Genomic DNA, 26,743 nt, shown 5'->3' with positions numbered 1-26,743 from the left:
ATATATGGAACATTCTCAAAGATTAATCACATTTTTGGACATAAATCAAGAGTAGGCATGTTTCAAAACATCAAAATAATACCATGCTTCTTCTCAGATCATAATGGAATAAAAATATATATTTCGACCAAAAATATCCACCCAATACGCACAGACATGGTGCTGAACAACTTCTGGACCAATATGAAAAACAAGACAGAAATAAAAAAATTGCTGGAAGCAAACAAAAGCAAAGACACAGCTTATCAGAATCTCTGAGATGCCATGAAATCAGTGTTAAGAAGAAAATTCATAGCATTACACACACATCAAGAAAACAGAAAGATAACAAGTAAACAGCTCAATGTCACATCCAAGGGAGCTGGAAAGGCAAGATCGTCTACATTCTAACTTTAGCAGAAGAATCCAGATCACCAAAGTGAATATCATAATTTCAGGGTATAGAAGATAAAAAATATTTCAGAAAACATAAACAATACAAAAATCTGGTTCTTTGAAAAAATAAATAAGATTGACAGACCCCAGGCAAGAATGACTAAAGAGAGAGAAAGTCCAAATAAGCACAATTGGAAACACAGAAGGCAAAGGCACAACTGACCCTGAAGAAATTCAAATGATTGTCAGAGGTTACTATGAACACCTATATGCAAATAAAGTTTTAAAAAATCTAAAAGAAATAAGGACTTTCCAATATCACAAAACCTTCCAAGGTTGAAACAAGAAGAAATTGAAACTGTAAACAAATAATACAAGAAATTGACTCAGTCATAAGAAACCTCTCCACACAAATCTCCTTAAACCAGATGGCTTCCTGGCTGAATTCTGCAAGACATACAAGGAGGAGCTGATGCAAATCTTATTGAAAGTATTCCAAGCACTTGAGAATGACGGACTTCTTCCCAACTCATTTTATGAAGCTAATGTCATACTGATACTCAAGCCTGGAAAAGATCCAACAATAAAAAAGACTTACAGGCTAATCTTTTTGATGAACTTAGATGCAAAAATTCTCAACAAGATTCTAACAAATCTGATCCAACAACACATCTCACAGATCATCCACCATGATTGGATGAGCTTCAATTCTGGGTTGCAGGATTGGTTCAATATTCACAAGACCATAAACATAATTCAGTTAATTAACTGATGTAAAACCAAGAACCACATGATCATATTAAATGCAGAAAAAGCATTCAACAAAACTCAGCATTCCTTTTTGAGAAAAACCATTGAGCGTCTAGGCATAGAAGGAGCATGCCTTAAAACAATAAGAGCCATCTATGATAAACACACAGTCAACCTTATTCTCAATGGACAGAAGCTGGAAACATTCCCCCTAAGAATGGAATCAAGACAAGGATGTCCATTCTCATCTCTCCTATTCAACATAGTTGGAAGTCATAGCCAGGGCAATCAGGCAAGAGAAGGAAATCAGGGTCATCCAAATAGGAATAGAGGAAGTTAAGGTATCTGTCTTTGTGGTCTGTCAAAAGCCTCCTCACATTGATAAACGACTTTAGTAAAGTTTCAGTTACAAAATCAACGTGAAAAAGACAGCTACTTTTCTATTAACCAGAAACAAGCAAATGGAGAACCTAATAAAAAGCACAATTCAGTTCACAATAGCCCCCCAAAAAGAAATACTTCGGCATCCACCTAACCAGATAAGTAAAAAGTCTTTACACCAAGAAATAAAAACTGCTCAAAGAAATCAAAGATGACACAAACAAATGGGAAAACATTCCATGATCATGGAGTGAAAGAATAAATATAGTCATGATTACCATCCTACCCAAGGCAATCTACACATTCAGTGCAATACCCATCAAATTATCAACATCAGTTTTTTCAGAACTGGAAATAACCATACAGAAATTCATATGAAAACAGTAAAAAGCATGAATAGTCAAAAGGAACAAAGTGGGAGGTATCACACTTTCAGATTTTAAACTTTGTTACAAGGCTATAGTAACCAGAACAGCTGGTATTGGTACAAAAATAGGCACATAGGCAAATTGAACAGAACAGAGATTCTGGCAGCAAAACCACGGTCTTTCAACCAAGTCATTATTGACAAAACCACCAATAACAATTTCTGGGGAAAGAAAACCATACTTAGCAAATAGTGCTAAGAAAACTGACTGATCACATGCAGAATGAAAGCGGATCCCTATCTATCACCATATGCAAAAATCAACTCAAATGAATTAAAGACCTAAACATAAAACTATAAAAATCCCAGAAGAAAACATAGAAAACACCCTTATGCACATTGGGATAGGCAATGAATTCTTGACCAAGTCCCCAAAAGTGAATGTCATAAGAGCAAAGATAGACAAGTGGGACTTCATCAAACTGAAAAGCTTTTGCACAGCAAAAGAATCTATCAAGAGAGTAAAGAGACAACCAACAGAATGGGGAAAAGTATTTGCAAATCATGCATCTGACAAAGGCCTGACATCCAGGATCTATAAGGAACTTAAATGAAGTGAAGAAAAATTAAGCAACTCCATGAAAAAGGGGGTAAAGGATATGAACAAACATTTCTCAAAAAACGATTTAAAAGCATCAAACAAACACATAAAAATTGCTCAGCCTCACAAATCATCAGAGAAGTACAAATCAATACTACAGTGAGATACCACCTAACTCCAGTAAGGATGGCTATCATTAAGTCAAAAAACAACAGATGTTAGCATAGATGTGGAGAAAAATAACCTTTTTACACTGTTAGTGGGAGTGCAAGCTTGTTCAACCTCTATGGAAAGCAGTGTGGTGATTCCTAAAAAAAACTAAAAATTGACCCTCCACACGATCCAGCAATCCTTCTTCTGGGAATATACCTGGAGGAACATAAATCATTCTACAAAAAGGATACTTGCACATGCCTCTTTATTGCTGTACTATTCACTATAGCAAAAACATGGAACCAATCTTACTGCCCATCAAAGTGGACTGGATAAAGAAAATGCATGATGGCGTATTATGCAGCCATAAAAAAAGAACAAAATCATGTACTTTGCAGTAAATTGGATGGAATTGGAGACCATCATACTAAGTGAACTATCACAGAAACAAAGAACTGAATAACGCATGTTATCACTCATTAGTGGCCTTCAACATTAATCAAATTAGCACAAAGGAGGGATCAGCAGTCTCTGGACATTGCTAGGGGAGGGAGGGACACAGGAGTGTGGGGGACAGATGATATCACAAAGGCACTTGAGTCATTACCAGGGCAGTGAGGGCCAGTTAGAAGCCCAAACTTCTCCTGCCTACAACTTACTTATGTAGTTAACCCTCACTTGTACCTCACATTCCTATAATGAAATATTTATTTTAAGAAAAGATTTTCCCTTCCAGTGTATTAAGTTCTAAATTAGTATACTTTTTAATAGCTTCAGTTTACCTTCTTTGGACCTTGTGTAGTTCATCTGGACCTTGTGCAATTTCCTTTATCTTGTTATAATTAACAGGCTTTAATATACGCTTCTTTATATCTTCCTTGATACATATAAACATGTGATGCCTTTTTGCCACATCAGCCCCTCTCTGTTGGTAATTTTGCTGGGATGCCCTGTTAGCAACAGCTACTGTTCTAATTGTATACCTATCTGTTTTTTTGTCCAATCATTACACCAAAATGTGCTTGTGCTGCCTTAAAAATGTGTTCTTTCTCTTCTGGGATGCAGCAGGTAGAGAATATAACATTAATATCACTCCAGGCTAGATCAAAGGTGAGGGTTAGAGCTTGGGATTCTTTTAAAAATTGAGGGGGATTTTCTGAGAAGTTTTCTAATCTCAGCTGGCATCGTGCCAGATCTGTCAGAGAGAATGGGATATGGATATGTATAATCTCCATTTGCAACCTTCCATAATGGATACATTTTTTTAAAGAGGCAGGAACACAGTTCCACTGTGGGTGGTTCCTACATGGCTGGGCTCCTTAGGAAGCGGAAGGTAAATAGATTTATAAGGTGGGAGGGTGTCAGTCCCGGCAGAATCAGCAGGCGTCCCTGAAACTGAGCCCCTTCCTCTTCTGCACTCACTACTCCCTAGTGTGAGCTAGACGAGGTCACCTGAGATAACAGGGAATCATCCAATATGTCTTCATTTTCCTTCTTAATCTGAGTATGTAATGCCTCACTGAATAACATTTTGCTTGTGGAGTGCTGATGTAAATGTATGAATGCCTGCACATAAGGAACTTCTGACCATTCCTATTTTTGTTTTCAAAATGAATCTAATAGCTATATGTTATTAAAGATATGAGTCACATTCTTGCTCCAAACTTCATTATCTACTAATTTTACTGAATTTAAATCTTACTACAATAATGTATTAACTTTTTTCATTTTAAGCTACCCAATTGAATTTTTTCCAATTTGGCCCAATGGCGAGTCTGTGGGTATAGATTGAATATTATCCATTTTCTCTTTTGTGTTCCTCAAAAAAGAACCACCTCAGATTTTTGCCTTTGAACCCTCGAGTGTCACGTTCCCCAAAGAAAATTCTTAAATGAAAAATAAAGGATATAAACAATTATGCCAGTCATCCCTGGGTCACTGAAGTCCTCCTGAGCTGGGTGAGCATTTTCAGCCCCTGTATGTGTCCACCTATGTGAGACTTTCCTGGAGTGTCTTGTGTATCTTGTGGTTTGAGCCAATGAGCTAAACATGAATGAAGTTTAATCAGAGACTTTCCAATAGTGCCGTTTGAAATGATTTAATGCATAAGCTTTTAGAAGTGAACAGACCATTTGGATGGGAAGTGGTCTTTCCCACCCATTTCCAGTTGTGAGCAGACAGATTTTCTAAAAGCCTCTGTAGATCACTGAATTGCAGTTCAGAGGTTGACATGAGGCTTTTGGAAAAGGAGTTGTGAGGTGTGGACAATAAGGTGGAAATGACTGGTTCTTATGCTTTATTGTATCACACAGAGAGCTTCCAGAATTTAAGGCTTCATCTGTCTCACGGAAGGAGTTAGCCATGTGCAGTAAAGTGACCAATCTTCCTTTTTCCAGAAACCTTTCAGCAAACCTTACATAATAAACAGTGGTGCTATCTAACAATAATGTTTTCTTGTTGTTTTTTTGTTTTGTTTTGTTTTTGAGAGGCTTATCCTTTCCCAACGGAGCATTTTGCTTCTGGTGCCAGACATAAGTTTTATTTTTCTTCAGCATATGGTAAAGTTGTAGGAAGCAAGGTTTAAGTATGGACTTTTGAAATAATTTTCCACAAGGTCTAGTTCCTAGAATGTTCGATTGTTTGGTTGGAAAGACAAAATAGAATGGAACAGGCTACTTTTTTTTTTGTAAGTTAGCAGGATCCCTTAACTAGAGACAGAGCTTAACATATTTATGGTGACATCTAAAAGACTTTCCAACAGTTTTACAAGGACAAGGAGTCTCAAACCTTTAAACACAGACTAACTTCCAAATAATCTGGCTGCTAGCATTTGAATTATAAGAACAATTTAACTGCTCAAATACCAGAAAAAAAAACCAAAAACATTTTTTGCCCCATCCCAGGTAGAAATGTTTTCATTTCTCCTCCTGGTAAAACAGTGAAAGTGAAGCATGAGAGAAAGAAAAGTGGGGCCTTCTGATTGCTACTCGGAATGAAGTGTTGCTTCTTCCATTACCCTCTGTGCCTTCTGTCAGGAAGGATCACATGAGTCTCAATTCTGCAAGGTACACGACCCCTTCCCTCCTCCACTAGCCTCTGGTTGGGAAGGGACAGTAATTCTGGTTGGAGGGAACAGAGACCCAGTGACAGGGAGAAATTCCATAGGTGACTTGAGAAGAAAAAGGAGAGAAAGTAAAAGCAGCAGAGACCAAGAGGAGAGACAGATAGATAGAGGTTGTGGTGGGCATACTTAAAAATCGACTATGTGATGGCAATTGCTGAGCTCTCATACCCTATGTTCCCATGCTAAAGATGTTGCTGGCTGAGGTATTATGTGATGCTCCATGAGTTCTTTGGCTCGCTACTGAAAGGAATTTCAGAGAATCCCACATAGTTTTAAAACCAAATTTTTTAAAGAGAGAAAGAAAGGGAGACATGCTGGAGAGTTGCCTGTGTTTTGAAAAGACAGATTTCATGCTTACCTTTAATAAAAAGGTTTATATATTTTTACAATTATTATTAATCTAACCATGGGTTAAGAATAGTGAGCTACAGTTATCTGGCCAAGAGTTTTGATTAACATCCCTCAACTTTGATGGGCTAAGGTCATGAGTTTTGATTACCATCTCTCAACTTTCTGAGGTTACTAGGGTCTTCCAAATAATTAAAGTTGTTGCCTAACTAGATTTCGGATTTTCTTAAAAGATGATGTCTATGTTTAGGGTAATTCCCTATTATTTCTGTGATTTGCTGCACTGGTAAATCCACATTCCAGCCCACAAAGTGGTCAGGTCTGGTCAGTCGGGTGGAGGCCATGTACCAATAGGACAGATGTCTGAACACTTCCCTATTTTAAAACTACCACAAGAAACTTATCTATCTATGTCTTACTTATACTAAAATAACCTGCCTCAGAAGCAGTCCACTGTAGTCAGCCTGCCACTAGGTAGCTACTTTATTGCTCTGAAGAATGGTGCCATATTAAATATTTGGTGTTGGTCTCTGCTGCTGGCAGATTGGTTTCTCAGCAATAGCCATAGCCATGTGACCCTTGGTGAGTGGGAATCCATGTTGCTGAACCCATGCATAACTTTCCTCCTTGCCAACATGGTCATTTTGTTCATTAGTCCATTGAGAAGTGGCAGGGTGGCTGTGGAAAGAGGTTCTCTGGTATACACAAACTGGGTCAATCTATTCATTTAATTATTAAAATTATCTTCTTCCTAGGTCATCCAATGATGATCATTTACTTGGGAAACAAATATCTTTGTATTTTTTATGCATTCAGGGAGATCTACCCACATACTTTTCCTCCGGACCTCCTTTCACTAATTTTCTTCTAAGTGTCTGACCATCCAACCAACTCTTTAGCTACAGCCCATAAACTCACACATAATTGCATGCATGGCTATTTCTTATTCCAAGAAAGATGAACATTTAGGTGTTAAGTTTGAAGTTCTGACCATAGGGATGATTTTCCTTTATTACTATCATTAAAGGATGTCCTAAAAAGAAGTGGTAGTTCTGCAGCTTTCCACTTCTAGGTGGTACATATTATGCAGAGCCACCTGTAAAATAGACCCTAAGTTTTTTTTTTCTTTCTTTGTCAGACAATTATGGGAAACTCCCCATGATGCCATAGGTTCAGGCTTGAAGAGAGACGTTAGCATAACAGGAGTAGAGACCATAGTCATTTTGGCCAACTGTTCATGTAAGGGTTCAGTAGTGTGGGTATATCAAGATGCTTTTTCTAAGGTGAATATGTTGTTAAATATTGACTCTCTATAATAAAAAAATGAACATTTATGGTTCAGTTTTGCTTGGATTTTCAAGGCCTGCTTAAGCCCTACTTCCTTTGTACCATTCTCATTTGATACTGGAGTACTGTTGTGCATGTCCAACTGTTTGGGCTGGTAGTTCAGCCAACCCCTAGTTTATGACAGCACAAGTCACATGGTAACTTGGTGACCCATAGTTAAGCATTCATGCCCTGTAGCAAGCCAAAAGTTGTTACTCAAATGGGAAAGTAGTTATCTACAAAGAGCAACAGGGCTTCACTAAAAGCAAACTCTCTCTGGTTGTCTTTACTAACTGGTATAGAAAATAAAAGCATTTATCAGCTACCAGAGGATGTGTTAATTTGCTCAAACAATGAATCCACTTCTGGTAAAGAAAATGTTTGGAATAACTACTTGGTCAAAATCCTACGGGCATGCACTGTGATTCACGTATAGGGGCCAACCAAGGGCTTCAAGCTGTATCTCTATTTAACACTGACACTTCAATCACCATTGGATCTGATAGATCATAAGAGTTCAGTGACAGAGCAGCTTGAATGGCAGCCTGGAGCTCTTGTAGAACCTTCTTTTGCTCTGGGTCCCACTTAAAATTAGCCTCTTTTCAGGTTATTTGTTTTATGAGCCAGAGTAGCACACATAAATGAGAAATATGTTGACTCCAAGATCCAAAAGACCTACTACACATTGTGCCTTATTTTTTATTAAAGGAAGGGCCAGATTCGGCAACATATTCTTCAACTTAGAAATGATCTCTCTATATGCTCACACTACTTTTAGATTTTTCACTGAAATCAAGGTCTCCGAAATTTTTGTCAGTCCCCTTTCCCACTTTGTGACATGAAATGTGTTCTTTGTTTTTTGTTTTAGTAAATCTAGAGTAGTTGCTACTTCTTGTCTAGTAAGTCCAATGAGCGTTATGTCATTGATATACTGGACCAGTGAAATTTCTTATGGAATAAAAAGACAATCAAAATCCCTGCAAAATAAATTATGACAAAGAGATGAAGAGTTGACACACTCCTGAGGTAGGACATTGTATTACTAGCCTTGCCAGCTGAAAGCAAACTGCTTCTGGCTGTCTTTACTAAGAGGTATAGAAAATAAAAGCATTTGTCAGTCAACGGCTGCATACCAGCTACCAAGGGACGTGCTGATTTGCTCAAACAATGAATTCACCTCTGACACAGCAGCCTTTTGGAGATACTACCTGGTCAAGCTTATAATAGTCCACCTGTCATTCCCCAAGATTCATTTGTTTTCTGCACAAGTCAAAAAGGAAATAGGTGAGTTAGATGGGAATGTGGTGGGAATTACCACTCCGGCATCCTTCAAATCCTTAATGGTGGAACTAGTCCACAATCCTTCGAGGAATGTGATATTGCCTTTGGTTTACTATTTTCTTAAGTAGCGGTGGTTTTGTGGCTATTATTCCATAGGTCAGGGAATTAATGTGGAGATTTTGGGAGTTGCTTAATATGTCTATTCCTGTTATGCATTCTGGGACGGAGGAAATAACTACCTGCTGGATTCATGGACTCACTAAATGCTCTGTGAGTTAGATCTGAGCTAAAACTCAATTGATGATCTGGTAGGATCTTTGTCTCTCATGCCTGCTTGCTAAACTTGAGTCCATCTCCATTGCTTTTTCTCTCCTACTCTGGAAAGCTCAGGTGTCTCTATCACCTTGTGACCTACAAAACACCCCAGAAGCCTAAAAATTATGGCAAATTAGAGACTTTATTAGTGTACCTCATCCACTTGGAAATAGCAAAATAACGTACAGAGATCAACATCATAAAATTTTATCTAAGAAGGAACACAGGAGATTAACATAAAAGTGAGAGAAACTTTGAATACTTGGAACATTTCAGCAGGCAGTAGCCCACACTGTGGGCCTAGCAAAAAATGTGAGTTCCTAATGTATGAGAGGGAAAGAATGTCTCCATGATACAAATTCCCACTGGAACATCCTAGCTGGAAGGGTGTTCCTTGACCTTACAAAGTACAGGATCTGACTTGGGGAGACTGTGAGAAGGAACCTCATTTTGAAATGTTTTGTATGTCTCTCAGGCCCTAGCAATGATAAAAAAGAAATTCCTGACCCCAACTCATAGGAGGGTGAGTGAAAATCTGCCTGCCAGCACACACAGCAGTCAGTAATTTGGCAGTCTCCAGACTATATTTGTGATCTAGTCTCATGCAGGGCAGGAACATTCATGGGCAGAACTGAGAAGTGAGTGTCCCATGGGGACGAGCCATGAATGGGAGAGTTGGGATCACCCCCCACTTGGCAGAACCAAACTGAAAGGGATGTGGCTTTGGTGCTGCAGTTTTTGTCCCAGTCAAGGAGTTTGGCATCCTGGGACAGTTTCATGATCTTAGGACAGACTGCTTCTGTCTTAACCGATTGTTTTTGCATGCTACCATCAGCAGACTACAGGAGAAATCTCTGTCAAGTTGAGAGTACGGGAGTGATGTGGGTTCCACTGCTACCTGATAGGCCGTGGAGAGAAAGCTGGCCCTCATTCTTGGTGCTAGCTCATTGGTGCAGCAGAAGTTTCTTTGCTTCCCCCAGAGCACTGAGTCAGTGACCTGGGAACTGCCTTCTGACTCCCATCAGGACTGGGGCTTCCACTTACTATTGGGGAGCCTGAGCATGGGCTTTCCCAGTCCTACCTGACTTTATCCCCCAACCCACTTCAGAAGCAGGCTATAGGACCAGGACCCCTGGGAGCTCCATGGTCCAGCCATGGAGCAGAGACGTTTAAATACTTCTTGTTAAAAAAAGCTCAAGCGTAAACACCACAGCCATCACCATAGCTGACTCTCACTTGTAAGTACCACCTACTGTTAGGTTGGTTAATCTGAACAGCCCATTACAATATCTGCCGACACAATACCACAACACTTGAGAAAAAGACAAGCTTTGTGGAACGTCAATTACTATTATCCACGCCATCCCGACTACTCAGGAGGTCTTGAACCCACTTATCTGGTATGTTACGACTACAGCTGGCATTCAAAAAAGTCATCGTACGGTGGCTATTTATGATAGAGGAAATCATACAGTGCCTACACCAGTTCCCTTGCCACTCCTGTCAAAGCTGATGCTTGTGCCTGCCATTAAAGGACCAGAGGACAGCCTTGCCTGATCAAGCTTTGCCAAGCATAAGTCCCTCTTTGAGACTGAGGGAGGAGCCCAGGTCATTGTGTATTCCACAAACAAATTCATTGCCTGAGACATCAGAGCGTTTCTCCTGAAAAAAAAAAATCAAGCATAAACCCTACTACTATTGACACAGCTGGTTCTTATTTTCCAAGTGCCATCTACTGGCCTGAAGATCAAGTTGCATAACCCAGTACAAAAATTTGCTGAAACAAGTATACAGCACTTAGGAGAGACATAGGTTTCTCAATACTTCTGCCACTCCAGTTCTGCAGAAGGTGGTCAGCCTGTTCACATGCACAATACACTGCTATTACAATTGGCATTTGAGAAAGCCACCACTTAAGGCTATCTATAATCAAGAAATTCTTAGAGTCCTTGCCACTGAAAGCACCCCAAAGCAAAGCTATTCTATATGTTACAGTCACATCCTCCAGGGGAAAATAGTCCTTTCCAAACAAAAGCAAATTCAAAAATAAAAAAACAAGAATTAGCCAACATACACAGTTTAGGACATTTGATTCACCACGTAAACAGAATTAAAAACAAAAAAGATCATTTCAATCGATGCTGAAAAAAATTGTTTCAAAAACTCAACATTCCTTTATGATAAAAGTCCTCAATGAGTTAGGCATAGAAGAAGCATAAATTAGGAGAAGTCATATACAACATACCCACAACCAGCGTCATACTGAGTGAAGAAAAGTTGAAAGCATTCCCCCTAAGAACCCAGAACAAAATAAGAATGCCCACTTTCACTTCTATTCAACATCGTATTAGAAGTCCTATTCAGAGAAATCAGGCAAAGAGAAATAAATAAAAGGCATCAAATTGGAAAAAAGGAAGTCAAGTCATCTCTGTTTGCTAAAAATATGGTCTTATACACAGAAAGCCATACAGACTTCATCAAAAGACTCCTAGATTTGTTCCATAAATTCAGAAAACTTTTTAGGATATAAAATCAGTGTACAAAATTTAGTAGCATTTCCACACACCAATAACAAGCTGATAACCAAATAAAGAAGTCAATCTCATTGACAATAGCTACCAAAAAATTTAAAGTACCTAGCAATGCATTTAACCAAAAAAGTGAAAGATACATGAAAATCTATAAAGCATTGATTTAAAAGATTGTAGATGATGCAAATGAAAAAATTCTGTGCACAAGAATTAGAAGAATCAATATCATTAAACTGACCATATTATCCAAACCAGTCTACAGATTCATTGCAATTCCCATCAAATTACCAATGTCATTTTTCACAGAATTAGAAAAAACATCCTAAAGTTTATATGGAAGCAAAATAAAGCCTGAATAGCCATAGTAATACAAAACAAAAATAGCGAAATTGGAGGCAACATGTTACCTGGTTTCAAATTATATGCCAAGGCTTTATAGCCGAAACAGTATGGTATTGGCATTAAAATAGACACATTGATCAAAGAAACAAAATAGAGAACACAGAAATAAAGCCACCTACCTACAGCCAACTGATCTTTGGCAAAGTTGACAAAAACATATACCAAAGAAAGGACTCACTATTCAAAAATTTGTGCTGGGAAAATTGGATTGCCCTATGAAGAAGAAAGAAAGTTGACCCCTAATTCTCACTGTATACAAAAGTTAACTCAAGGTGGATTAAAGACTTAAATGGAAACTCTGAATATTAGAAAAAAAATCTAGGAAAATTCTTCTGGACATTGGCCTTAGCAAAGAATCCATGATTAAGTCCTCAAAGGAAAACACAAAACTAACAAATGAAACTTAATTAACTTAAAAAGCTTCCGTACCAAAAGAAATCAGTGGAATGAACTGTCAACCAGAAAAATGGGAGAAAATGTTTGCCAACTATGCGTCTAACAAAGTGCTAATACTTAGATTCTACAAGGACCTCAAATATCTCAACAATAACAACAAAAACCACAAATAATAACATTAAAAAGTGGGCAGAGGACACAAACACACATTTTTTTTCAAAAGAAGACATACAAGAGGAAGATAAGCATATGAAAAAATGCCTAAGATCACTAGTTATTAGAAAAACGCAAATTAAAACAACAATGGGTTATCTTACCCCAATCAGAATGGCTATAATTTAAAACTCAAAAATTGACAGATGTTGGAAAGGATGTTTATACAAATGGTTATACATGGTTGGTATGGATGTAAATTAGGACATCTTTTATAGAAAACATTATGGACATTTCTCAAATAACTGAAAATAGAGCTACTATTCAATCCAGCAATCCAACTATGGGGCATCTATCCAAAAGGAAAATAAATATTATCTAAAATAGATTACTCTACTTTATGCTTATAGCAGTACTATTCAAAATAGCAAAGATATGGAACCTACCTAAGTGTCTATAAACAGATGATTGGATTAAAATATAAGATATATATTATGAGATACTACTTAGCCATAAAAAAGAAGGAAATCAAGTGTTTTGCAGCAACATAAATGGATCTAGAGGCCGTTATCTTAAGTAAAATAATTCAGGAACAGAAAATCAATCACTGCATGCTATTACTTATGTACAGGAGCTAAATAACATGTGCACATGGATATAGTGAAATAATAGATGTTGGAAACTCAAAAGGGTGGGAGAGTAGGAGGGAAATGAAGGATGAGAAATTACTTAATGGGTACAATGTACACTATTTGGGTGATGGATGCACTAAAAGCTGAGACCACCACTATGCAATGATATCTATGTAACAAAATTGCACTTTAAAAATGAAATATATATTTCCCAAGTCTTCTATTTTTTATATCTTATCTGATGTGTTTTAATGTTTCTTGACAGATTTCCTAAACCCATTTTCCAAACCTTCTAGTTTTTTTCCTTTTCTTCTCTATTATGTTTTGATGTTTCTTTATGGGGCGGGGGTGGGAATTTATCAAGAAATAGAACAAAAAGACAAATAGATAAAAACAGGAGAGAAAATTTAAAAGCCCATGTAGAAGATGCAACATCTGAATAATATGATTTCTAGAAGAAAGGAGAAGAGAAAATATAGAGGGATAAATCTTGAAAACAGTTTTCTCAAGACAAAGGGCATAGGTTTTATACATATATAAAGGGCCAGCAAGAACCCAAGATAATGAACCAAATTAAGCGTATCATTGTTAAGTTAAGAATAACACTTGGGGAAAAAAAAGAAAGAATAGCGCTTAGGAACAAGCATATGATTCTAGTTGCTCAAAAGAGGAGATAAATAAATAATAAAGAAACATGTGTATAATATTAAGAATTAAAATTGCTTCAGAATTCTCAACAGCAATGCTAGAAGCTAGAGTGATCAATATGTGCAATATTTTTAAGAAAAATAATATCTAACCTAGAATTCTATATATGCTCAAACTACTAATCAAGATGTTGAAGAGAATAAAGACATTGGAGGATAAGCACAATCTAAAAATAATAATAAAATTTAAAAAACTAAATATATAAAGAGAAAAAAATCTGTATTGATTACCTGACTTCCCTAAACCCCTATTTTGGCTGGTAGACTATAATAATGTTTTAGGTTTCTTGGCACTGATGTCAGTTCAGAACCTGTGTCTTGTACTCTCCCAAAATTAATTTTCTCCCCAATTCCCAGCAATAAGTCATAGTTCTCTTTGGGGAAGGTTGTGAGAAAGTTTGAGAGTATATGTTTTTGTCAGTGTAGTGGGATCCAACAGGGGCTCATACGCTCCTTCATTCAAGGGATTATGAGTTTATAAACTGGCTCAGCTCTGGGAATTGCTTCATTGGCTATGACTTTCTGTTTTTATGGTACAAGTTAAATTTTTGTTATTGTACTAAGACTTTTCTGTATGTACAGGTTTAATAAAAATTTAATGTAATTCTCATTTATCTCACTACTAGGAACATGATTAACTCATCAATGCCATAGGTCTGTATGTCATATTTTTCTGATTGCTGCTTTTACTCTTTTGTTTATTACAGTAACCATATCCACCTAGCTCTTTTCAGTTAAGTGCTGCCACTTGGTCCCTACCATCAGAAGATTCAATTGTTACAACTGAATTTAGATTTTTCAGTTCAATGGCAGTACTCCCTGTAATTTCTGACCTATAGAAAAAAGTGATCACAGAGATCTTAAAAGATATTGAGGTTCCATCACAAATTTATTTCTCACAATTGTAGTGAAAAGTTGTCCCTTGGACCCTACCAAGGTGGATGAGCAGGTCTTAAATGAAAAATTTCTCTAAGAATTTGGATTCCTTCCTTTACAGTATTCCAAAGCAGGACTGAATTTCTAACTTTACACAGCATAAGCCACTTTTTGGTCTATATTTCTCTCAACTTTTTAGAGCATTTTCTGTCACCCTGAGCTGCAACATTAAATACAGAATCTCTTCTTATTGAGTCATATGAATTAATTTAATCTATTCCAACTTTTTCTTTCTTTCACCATTAGTTCATACTTTTAATATCCATTGCCATTTATATTCCCTAAGTTTATTTATATGTAAATTAGAAAAGTAATGTAATTTTTTTGGAGTTTACTGCACCTCTTCATGTGTCACACTTTGCACCTCACCATTAAAGACCTGTTGAGATATGAGTCTAGTTATGGGTTTAGAAACAAAACAGGGTGGTGTGGAGAATTCTGGGGATAATCAGTAATGTCTCCTTCTCCCCAGGGCTTTAGTTGTTTTATTTTATTTATATGCCTATAATCTATGCCCACAGGTACCCACTAATCTCCAGTAACACTGCAGTTCATGCATGCCATAGTTCCCACTTCTATTTCCACTACTTTAATCAGTCTTCAACCTGCATTCTAAACTATTTTACCATTTCTGTCAGTGTCCCAAGTCAGGCAAAACAAAACCCAGTCTCTGGGGCTGCCCTCAGATAGCCAGAACTTTACAAGCAAGTTCCATTTATTTTCTTTCATTCCAAGAAAAGTGACAGTGGTTGGATGACTTGTCCTAACTGCTTTGTACTGCCAGGAAGGGGATGAGACAAAGGCAAAGAAAAATCCATAAAATTTCCTAGAAGTTTTTAAATTTTTAGAGTGTATGCTTTGAGGTGGTGGGGCATTTTCTTGGTTGTTGGAACTTTTTTTTTTTTTTTTTGAGTTGGAGTCTCACTCTGTCGCCCAGACTGGAGTGCAGTGGCCACTCCCGGCTACCGCAGCCTCGACCGACTGGGCTCCAGCGATCCTTCCACCTAAGCCTTCCGAGTAGCCGGAATTACAGTCATGCACTACCATGCCCAGCTGATTTTTTGATTTATTGTAGAGATGAGGTCTTACTGCCCAGGCGGGTCTCGAACCCAGTGCTCAGGCAATCCACTCACCTCAGCCTCCCAAAGGCGCGGGATTACAGGCTGAGCCACTGAGCCTGGCTGTTTGTTGGAACTTTTAACTGTTATCTATAGTTCTCACTAAGTTACTTTGCTCTACATTTTTTTTTTTTTTTTTTTGGTATTTCCATGGATGAATGAGGACTGGGGCTTTCTAATCTTGTTGATGTAACTCTCCTCTGGTAGTTCATCTTCTCATCATATTTGTTTATCTTTGTATCTTCGTTTTATAAGGTTGTGGCTCACCTCAAAACTATGCTAGGAGCCTCGGTTCAGCATGTTAAACTGAAGAAAATGAAGTATTCTTTTCAGTTGTGGATCACAATGATGTCAGCAAAGGGACATGATGGGGAGGTATGTTTTCTTCTTTCTTTCCTTTTCTTTCTTTTTGATTTTATAAACATTTATTTGGCTTCTATTGTGTACCATTCATTAGAGATATAGAGAAAAGAAACTCACAGGAAACATTTTTTAAAAAGAGAAAAATACTTAAAGCGTTTACAACTATAGCACCTTGAACACAACAGATTTCATTTGATTTTGGAAGATTAAAAAATACAGTTTGGTGAGTACTGAACTGGCATAAGCATATATGGTTGTGCGATCACAGAAGGTGGACTCATTCCTACATAGAAGTCATGAAGGCTTCTTGGTGGAGGAGTTACTATATCCCAAGTTTTGAATAATTTGGAGCCCTTAACTGGGTAGATAAGTGATAAAGGTTATTATAGGCAGAGGGGAAGGCATGTCATGGGTGAAGACACAAGGGCGTGAGGTTTTTTTTTAATTTTTAATTTTTATTTTAAAGATGCAGGGTACAATTCAGGATTAGGTATGTAAGTGGCCACTGTACAGGTAAAGTTTGGTCTCCCTTTGGTCCCCATTTCGCCTGGTTTGAGATCAGGTACCCTTATTGATGAAGTGTGTCTTCCCTCCCTCCCCTGGCATTTCCCACCACTGTCAATCCCTTTCTTATAGTATTATAATTGTTCAGGATCCACTTATGAGTGGGAACATATGGTACTCAGTTCTTTGTTTCTTTTTTTTTTTTTTTTTTTGAGTTGGAGTCTCACTCTGTCACCCAGACTGGAGTGCAGTGGCCACTCCCGGCCACTGCAGCCTCGACCTGCTGGGCTCTGGCAATCCTTCCACCTGAGCCTTCCAAGTAGCTGGAACTACAGGCACGCTACCACGCCCAGCTAATTTTTGATTTATTGTAGAGATGAGGTCTCACCAAGTTGCCCAAGCAGGTCTCGAACACACGGGCTCAGGCAATCCACTCACCTTGGCCTCCCAAAGCATGGGATTACAGGCTGAGCCACTGAACCCGGCCCAGTTCTTTGTTTCTATGATACTCTAAATCCATCTAAGTCATTCCATAGTGACTTTGTCTTTCTTTATGGCTGCGTAATATTCCATCATGTATACATACTACTTTTTTAAAAATCCAACCCACTTTTGGTAAGCAGCACGGTTGGTTCCATGTCAGTATTATGAGTACTCAGAGCACTTAGATTTCAATAAAGCATCAAATAATTGTGTAACCCCCATTGTCATGCTCATTTTACACTCTCCCTGAGAAGTTTTTAAAAGACATGCACACAACGATCTTTCTCCTGTGTATTTTCTCTCTTCTGTTCACATCTGCTATAATTGGAAGCTGATGTAAGTACTTATGAAAGAAACTTCCCTTATACCACACTATTTTAGGCTTATTGGAGATTTTAAATATAAGCTCTTTAAGATAAATAAGTTAAATTTAACATTCTGAATAAGTGGAAATCTCATTTTTTAGTATTTTAACTTTTGTGTATATACTAGCTAATAGGAATGTTTGTTTTGGAACATAATGGACTCAATTGCAGGCTACTCTCCAGTTTTCTTATTTGAGTCATGTTAATGTATTCATTCTGCAATTTACTCATATGTGAAATGAAGCTATTTATATCAATGCTGCAAGATTATTGTGTGAATTAATATTATTTCTGGCCAGGCGCTGTGGCTCAACCTGTAATCCTAGCACTTTGGGAGGCTGAGGCGAGAAGATTGCCTAAGCCTGGGGGTTCAAGACAAGCCTGGGCAACTTAGTGAGACCTAGTCTCTACAATAAATCACAAAAAAAAGTAGCTGGGTATGGTGGATTGCATCTGTAGTTCCAGCTACTTGGAAGGCTGAGGTGGAAGGATCACCTAAGCCCATCAGGTCAAGGTTATGGTGGCTATGAACGTGCTACTGCACTCCAGCCTAGATGAGAAGAGTGAGACTCCAACTAAAAAAAATTCTTTCTTTTAAAAAAATTGTTATTATAAAGATGTGGGGTACATTTTAGGGTTAGGTATATAAACGTTGATCATCCAGCTGCCCTTGTTGATGCGGTATTCCCCTCCCTCCCCTAGCAGTTTTCCCCAACTGCCAATCCCAGCCCCCCTCCCCTGACAGTTTTCCACTACTGCCAATCACTTTCTTATAGCATTATAATTGTTCAAGGTCCGTTTATGAGTGAGAACATATGCTAATCTGTTCTTTGTTTCTGTGATAAATCACTGAGTAGGATCGACTTCAAATCCATCCAAGTTGCTCCAAAGTCCATATATTTGTCCTTCTTTATGGCGGCATAATATTCCATTGTGTATATATACCACATTTTTTTAATCCAATCCAGCTTCGATGGGCAATATGGTTGGTTCCATGTTTTTGCTATTGTGAGTAGAGCTGCAACAAACATATGTGTGCAGGTATCTTTTTTGTAGAATGATTTGAATTCCTCCAGGTATATTCCCAATAGGGGAATTGCTGAGTCATACAAAAAGTCAATTTCTAGTTCTTTCAGAAATTGCCACACTTTCCAACAGAATTCTATAAAACATACAAGGAGGAGCTGATACCAGTCCTATTGAAAGTATTGCAGGCAATTGAGAAAGATGGAATCCTCCCCAAATCATTTTACGAAGCTAACATTACACTGATACCTAAACCGGGTAAAGATCCAACAAAGAAAGAGACTACAGGCCAATATCCCTTATGAACATAGATGCAAAAATTCTCAACGAGATTCTAACAAATTGCATCCAAAAACACATCTCAAAAATCATTTACCATGACCAAGGTAGGGTTCATCCCCAGGATGCAGGGTTGGTTCAACATTCGCAAGACCATAAATGTCATTAAATACACCAACGGATGTAAAACCAAGAACCACATGATTGTCTCATTAGATGCAGAAAAAGCTTTTGATAAAATTGAGCATCCCTTCTTGATAAAAACCCTCAAACACCTACGTATAGAAGTAACATACCTCAAAATAGTGTCATCTACAACAAACCCACAGCTAACATATTGCTAAATGGACAGAAACTAGAATCATTTCCCCTGAAAACTGTAACAAGACAAGATTGCCCCCTCTCACCCCTCTTGTTCAATATTGTGTTGGAAGTCCTAGCTCAGGCAATTAGACAAGAGAAGGAAGTCAGGGATATCCAAATAGGAAAAGAGGAAGTCAAGTTATCCCTCTTTGCTGATGATATGATCCTATACCTTGAAAATCAAAGAGAATCTGTCAAAAATTATTTCTTATAAAATGTCCTTCAATAAGAAAGTACTCATACGATCCTTTTCTACCTTAAAGAAGATAGTCACTATCATTGTTAAAATAGTCATTTTTCTTTATATAAATATCTTGGAAATCTCCCAGAACAAAAAGTTCATGTAAATCCACAAGATGAGGATATTAGGCTCTGAGTTATAAGTTCATAGAATATTGCATCAGAACTAAACAAAAGATGAGTAATACAATGTTTATTCTAATTCCACCTCCAGGTGATACATTTCTGCAATTTGTATAAACTATTAACATGCATGCTGATTGCTAAAATTGGTACTGTAATTTAAAACCTAAAAAAAAAGATATAGAGGGAAAAAAGCTGTTTTCATCTTTCCTAGAATAATGATGCCTAACTCAGAGCTGCATATAGAGGGAAAAAAGCTGTTTTCATCTTTCCTAGAATAATGATGCCTAACTCAGAGCTGCTGGTCAAAAACACATTGCCATGTTACTCATTAAGAGTTCATCTTTTTAAGATAGAGAGGCAGCCGGGCTCAGTGGCTCAGCCTGTAATCCCGCGCCTTTGGGAGGCTGAGGTGAGTGGATTGCCTGAGCCCGCGGGTTCGAGACCCGCCTGGGCAGCAAGACCTCATCTCTACAATAAATCAAAAAATCAGCCGGGCGTGGTAGCTCATGCCTGTAATTCCGGCTACTCGGAAGGCTGAGGCGGAAGGATCACCGGAGCCCAGCAGGTCGAGGCTGCGGTGGCCGGGAGTGGCCACTGCACTCCAGTCTGGGCGACAGAGTGAGACTAAAACATAAGAAAGTTAAAATTTTTATTTGTTGTTTTCTTATGATAAATTTCTCTCAAGTTATATATAAACTGGGACTATATCAACCTTCTTTCCAGACAAAAGTATAGAAATCATATAAATTAATCCTGTTAACTAACCACAGGCTACTAAAACAAATGAAAAAGGTTTTTCAAAAACCAGATAAAAATTCAACAATGTTTCTAAGTCGCCTGTCTGAGACATTACAGCAGTTTACTAATATCAATTTAAATTCTCTGGAAGGACAAGCTCTTTTGGCTATGTATTTTGTCTCCCAGTCAACACCAGACATTAGGTACAAACTCCTAAAAAGAAAGAAGGGCCCACAAATCCCTCAACTAAAGCTATTGGACACGGCTTTTATAATCTTTAACAACAGAAAGACAAAAATACAAAACCACAAACATAAACAGAAAGCGTTTCAGCTTTTGTCTACTGCTTTAGCAAGAGCTACATGCTCAGCTCTACTTGAATTTCCTGGTCCAATCCTTCCTTCACCTCTTTAGGTTGTGGGGTGCAAGACACAGGCCCCTCACTGCGCTGTTACTTCCATGTGTTCTGGGATATAACATGTTTCAACACTCCTTCTTTGTTATGCCAACGTGTCCAGCTCCATTATTGAAAAGAGACGGTATATACAAAATTAAAACTCATATTATTCTTCGCCCTCACAGTTGTGCTTTTTGAGTGCCTTTTGTTTAACTTTAAATTTCCCTAATAGTCCTATGTTAAATCCTATCAAACCCTTCCACTACATATAACCTTATTGCTTTAGTTATTACTCTGAGGTCAAGAAACATATAAAAAAGATGTTTGATATAAAATGTTTTTAATAAAAAATAAAAAAATAATAATTATATAAAAAAGTCTTATATGATACATTTTTGTTTTATGGTAAATGGCTGATTATTTAAAAAACAAAACAAAACAAAAGGATATAAAACAAAAATAGAAGATTCAAACATAAAAAAAATGGCTTAAGTATGTCAAATATGGTACATAAAAGCCAAGAAGCTTTTTGGCCATAAGCCTGTTTTGATTGTAATACCTTACACTGCTACTCAAATAACTTTAGTAATGTTTTCCAGGCCCCCAAGGTTGTTTTTTGTCTTTAGCCAAGTTATCATAAAAGTGTCTGATTAGTATATTATGAGTTCAGTGAAAACCCACTCTATAAATGTTAACTTAGAGTTTTAACTATTGAATTAAGTAAAAACCTTAACGATTAATCTTTATCCTAAGTCAGTGAAAACAGTGTTATAAATCACCCACATAACTCCTATATAAATGTTAGAACTTATAATGAATTCATAATGAACTTACTATAAACTTGTGCTTCTAAAAAACCTTATGTCTAAACACTAAACTACATATTTCTAAATTAAATAAGGAGTGAGTATACTTATACCATTTATTACTTAAGCAATATCTAGTAACTTATAACCAAGTGAAAGAAAGCATTCTTGATGTGCTTTAGAGTTTAACCCTTGCATATGTTAGAAAAGGCCAAGCGGCATAGTGGGAAAATGGAAAAATGAACCATGACATTCTCAGGTTAGCTGTGAATACTTCGCATAAACATGCCATTTTCTTCTTCCACGACTGCACAGAATTTCTTCAGCCGTACCAACAGCAAGGATGGAAGATAGAAGGGCCTCAGCTACCCGGACTCGCTTTGCAGCCGGGGGTCCTCAGCGCACCTGGACTTTGTCAATCAGGCGGGCCTTCAAGGCTGGCTCCCAACATTGAATGTTTGTATGTAGGGGACTTACTGTACTAAAAATGGTAACAATCCTGTTACAATGTGAACAAATCATCTAAATAGATATTTCTTAAAGAAATACTTATGAATGGCCAAGAGGTTTTTATAAATATTCAATATTGCTAATCATCAGGAAATCACCAATCAAAACCACAATGAGATACTATCTTACTTTAGAATGATTATTATCAAAATTATTTTTTTAAAAAAAGGCTGATAAGAATACAGTGGATAGCTATTATACACTGTTGGTGGAAATGTATATTAATACAGTTATTATAGAAAACAATATGAAAGTTTCTCAAAAAGTTGTAAATAAAAATCCCATACAATCCAGCAGTCTCACTGCTGGATATTTATTCAAAAAAATAAAATTAATGTATCAAAGAATTATCTATACTTCCATGTTTGTTGCAGCACTACTCCCAATAACCAAGATATGAAATCAAACTAAATGTCCACCAACAGAATGACTAGACAAATAAAAAGTGCTATATGAACATAATGGAAAATGACTTACTGATAAAAAGAGTAAAGTTCTGCCATTAGCATAAATATGGATGGAACTGAAGTCGTTATTTATTTATTTATTGTTTTAAAGATGTGAGGTACAATTCAGGATAAGGTACATAAGCAGTCATCATAGAGATGAAGTTTGGGCCTCCTTTTGGTCCCCACTTCTCCTGGTTTCAGATCAGGTCCCCTCATTGATGTTATGTGCCCCCTCCATCTCTCCCTCCCTTGGCAGTGTCCAGCTACTGTCAATCTTTTTCTTATGGTATTGTGATAAATGTTCAGGTTCCACTTATAAGTGAGAATATGGGGTTCTTAGTTCTTTGTTTCTGTGATGAACCACTGGGTATGATAGACTCTAAATTGCTCCAAGTTGCTGTGAAGTCCATAACTTTGTCTTTCTTCATGGCTGTGTAATATTCCATCATGTATATGTACCACTTTTTAAAAAATCTAGTACACTTTTGGTAGGCAGCATGGTTACCTCCAAGTCTTTGCTACTGTCAGTATTGCTACCATAAACATTTGGTGTCTTTTTTTGCAGAAATATTTGATTTCCTCCAGGTTTATTCCCAAAGGGGTTTTTCTGGGTCATATGGATGTCAATTTTTAGATCTTTTATGGAAACTATGTTTTCCACATAGATTATGCTAATTTATACTCCAAATGAACAATGTAGAAGTGTTCCCCTCTCCATGTATCTTCTCCAGAATTTTTCATTGTTTTTTAAGTTATTATTATTATTATTATTTTTCATTGTTAAACATACTTTTTATTTTAAAATTGTGGGGTACAGTTAAGGGTTAGGTATACAAATATGCATCGTTCAGGCACCCTTGTTGATAAGGAGTGTCCCCCCGTCCCCAGACAGATATCGACAGCCATTAATCCCACCACCCTTGCCCTCTCTGTCCCCCCCATAGATTCCCACCACTGTCGATCCTTTTCTTATATTATTACGATAGATGTTCAAAGACCACTTATGAGTGAGAACATGTGATACTCAGATCTTTGTTGCTGTGAAAGATCACTCAGTATTATAGACTCTAGTTCCATCCAGGTTGCTGCAAAATTCATGATTTTGTTCTTTTTTATGGCTGCATAATATTCCATTGTGTATATGTACCACTTTTTAAAATCCAGTCTTCTTTTGATGGGCAGCATGGTTGGTTCCATGTTCTTGCTGTTGTGAACAGTGTGGCAATAAACATATGTGTGCAGGTATCTTTTTTACAGAGTGACCTGAGTTCTTCTGGGTATAATCCCAGTAGGGGGATTGCGGGGACATATGGAAGGTCAATTTTTAGAACTTTTAGGAATCACTACACTGATTTCCACAGAGGCTGTACTAGTTTACTCTCCCACTAACAGTGTAAAAGTGTTCCCTTTTCGCCACATCCTCTCCAGCATCTGTTATTTTTTGTTATTGATGATGACCATTATGACTGGAGTTAGATGGTATCTCAGTGTAGTTTTAATTTGCATCTCCTTGAAGACTAGTGAGGCTGAAACCTTTTCCATGTATGTATTGGCTGCTTGTATGTCTTCTTTTGAGAAGTTTCTATTCATATCTTTTGCCCACTTTGTAATGGGGCTGTTTGGTTTTTTTTGTTGTTGTTTCAGCACATTTGAGTTCCTTGTAGATCCTTAATGTTAGACTTTTGTCAGATATGGAGTTGGCAAATATTTTTTCCCAGTTTGTGGGCTGTCTCCCTGCTTTCTTGATGGTTTCTTTGGCTTTGTAGAAGCTTGTCAGCTTAATGAGGCCCCACATATCTATCTTATCTCTTATGGCCTGGGCACTGCAGGTTTTGATCAGGAATTGGTTGCCAGTTCCAACATTCATAAGAGTGTCTCCTGCATTTTCTAAGGTTCTTACAGTTTGAGGTTTTACATTTAGGTCTGTGATCCATTTAGAGTTAATTTTTGTGTATGAGGATAGGTAGTGGTCCTGTTTCAGTCTTTTGCATGTGGTCAGCCCAGTATTTATTATTTCCATCTTTGTGACTGTTTATCTCTCACAAATAAGTGAGAATGTGATGTTTGGTTTTGTTTTTGAGTCACATAAAATGATGATCTCCAGCTCCATCCATGTTGCTGCAAAGGACATGATTTCATCATTTTTTTTGGCTGTGTATGGTATATATATATATATATACACCATATTTTCATTATCCATCAATCAGTTAATGGGCATTTAGGTTGATTCTTCATCTTTGCAATTGTGTATTTTACTTCAATGAGCATGTGGATGCAAGTGTCTTTTTATAAAACAATCTGTGTTCCTTAGGATAGATACCTGGTGGTGGGATTGCTGGATGAAATGGTAGATCTACTTTTAGTTCTTTGAGTAATCTTCATGCCATTTTCCATAAAGGTTGTACTAATTTACACTCCCATTAGCAGTGTATAAGTGTTCCCTTTTTCCCCTGCATCCACACCAGCATCTATTGTTTTATGATTTTTTAAATAGTGAACATTCTGATTGGTATAATGTAATATCTCATTGTGGTTTTAATTTGTATTTCCCTGATAACAAATGATGTTGAGAATTTTTTCATATGTTTGTTGGCCATTTTGATATTTTATTTTGAGAGATGTCTGTTCATCTTATTTGCCCACATTTTTATGGGATTAGTTACTTTTTTCTCGCTGATTTGTTTGAGTTCTCTGTAGATTCTGGATATTAGTCCTTTGTCAGATGCATAGTTTCCAAATATCTTCTCCCATTCTGTAGGTTGCCTTTTTGCTTTGTTTATTATTTATTTTGCTGTGTAGAAGCACTTAAATCCCACTTATTTATTTTTGTTTTAGTTGCATTTGTTTTTGGGTTTTAGTCATTAGTTCTTTGCCTAGGCTGATAACCAGAAGAGTTTTACTTAGGTTTTCTTCTAGGATTTTTATGGTTTCAACACTGACTTTCAAGTCTTTAATCCATCTTCAGTTAATTTTTGTATATGGGGAAGGATAGGGATTCAGACTCATTTTCTTGCATGTAGTTATCCAGTTTTCCCAGCACCATTTTTTGAATAGGGTGTTCTTTTTACAATGAATGTTTCAGTCTACTATGTCAAAGGCCAGTTGATCGTAGATATTTGGGTTTTATTTCTGGATTCTCTATTCTGTTCCATTGGTCCGTGTGTCTGTTCTTGTACCAGTATCATGCTGTTTTGGTTACTACAAACTTGTAGTGTAATTTGAAGTCTGGTAATGTAATGACTCCAGTTTTGTTCTTTTTCTTTAGGATTGTTTTGGCTGTTCTGGCTCTTTTTTGGTTCTGTATGAAATTTGGGATATTAAAAAATATTCTGTGTTGATAGTTTGATAAAGATTGCATTGAATCTCTGGATTAATTTGGATAATATGGGCATTTTAATAATGTTGATTCTTTCAATCCATGAGCATGGGATGCTTCTCCATTTGTTTGTGTCCTCTGCAATTTCTTTCATCAGAGCTTTGTAGGTTTCCTTATAGAGATCTTTCACCTCCTTGGTTAAATATATTCCTAGGTATTTTGGTTTTGTGGCTGATATTGTAAATGGAATTGAGTTCTTGATTTTATTTTCAGCTTGGTCGCTATTGTTCTATAGCAATGCTACTGATTTATGTGTGTTGATTTTGCATCCTGAAACTTTACTCAATTCATTTATCAATTCCAGGCATCTTTTGTAGGTGTCTTTAGAGTTCTATGTATAAGATCATATTGTCAGCATGCAGAAACAGTTTGATTTCTTCTTTTCCAATTTGGATACCTTTATTTAATTTTTCTTGCCTAGTTGTTCTGGCTAGGACTTCCAGCACTATGCTGTAGAGTAGTGGTGAAAGTGGGCATCCTCGCCTTTTTCTGATTCTTACGGGAATGTGTCCAACTTTTCTCCATGGATTGCATTGGCTGTGAGTTTATTGTATATAGCTTTTATTATTTTAGGAAATGTTTCCTCTATGACTATTTTGCTGAAGGTTTTTTAAAAATTATGAAGGCGTGCTGAATTTAATCAAATGCTTTTTCTGCCTCTATTGAAATGATCATATGATTTTTGTTTTTAATTCTGTTTATGTAGTGGATTACGTTTATTGACTTGCATATGTGAAGCCACCCTTTCATTCCTGGGATAAAACTCAATTTTTCATGGTGTGTGTGTGTGTGTGTGTGTGTGTGTGTGTATATATATATATA

The 26,743-nt window shown here is 37.1% G+C and overlaps 1 protein-coding gene across 1 annotated transcript in view; it reads left to right on the top strand.

Annotated features, from left to right (window-relative positions):
- FAAH2 (fatty acid amide hydrolase 2) overlaps window positions 1-26,743 on the top strand; it is a 265,152-nt gene that overhangs the window by 194,267 nt on the left and 44,142 nt on the right. The window contains exon 7 of the mRNA XM_008058911.2: window positions 16,152-16,271. Coding sequence (XP_008057102.2) covers window positions 16,152-16,271 — 120 coding nt within the window. The remainder of the gene's footprint in view (window positions 1-16,151; window positions 16,272-26,743) is intronic.

Source organism: Carlito syrichta, unplaced genomic scaffold, assembly GCF_000164805.1.
Source record: "Carlito syrichta isolate Samal-C Ts95f unplaced genomic scaffold, Tarsius_syrichta-2.0.1 Scaffold303647, whole genome shotgun sequence".
NCBI classification, from domain to species: domain Eukaryota; kingdom Metazoa; phylum Chordata; class Mammalia; order Primates; family Tarsiidae; genus Carlito; species Carlito syrichta.
Note: the sequence above shows the minus strand (reverse complement) of the source record. Positions and strands in the feature narration are given on the sequence as shown.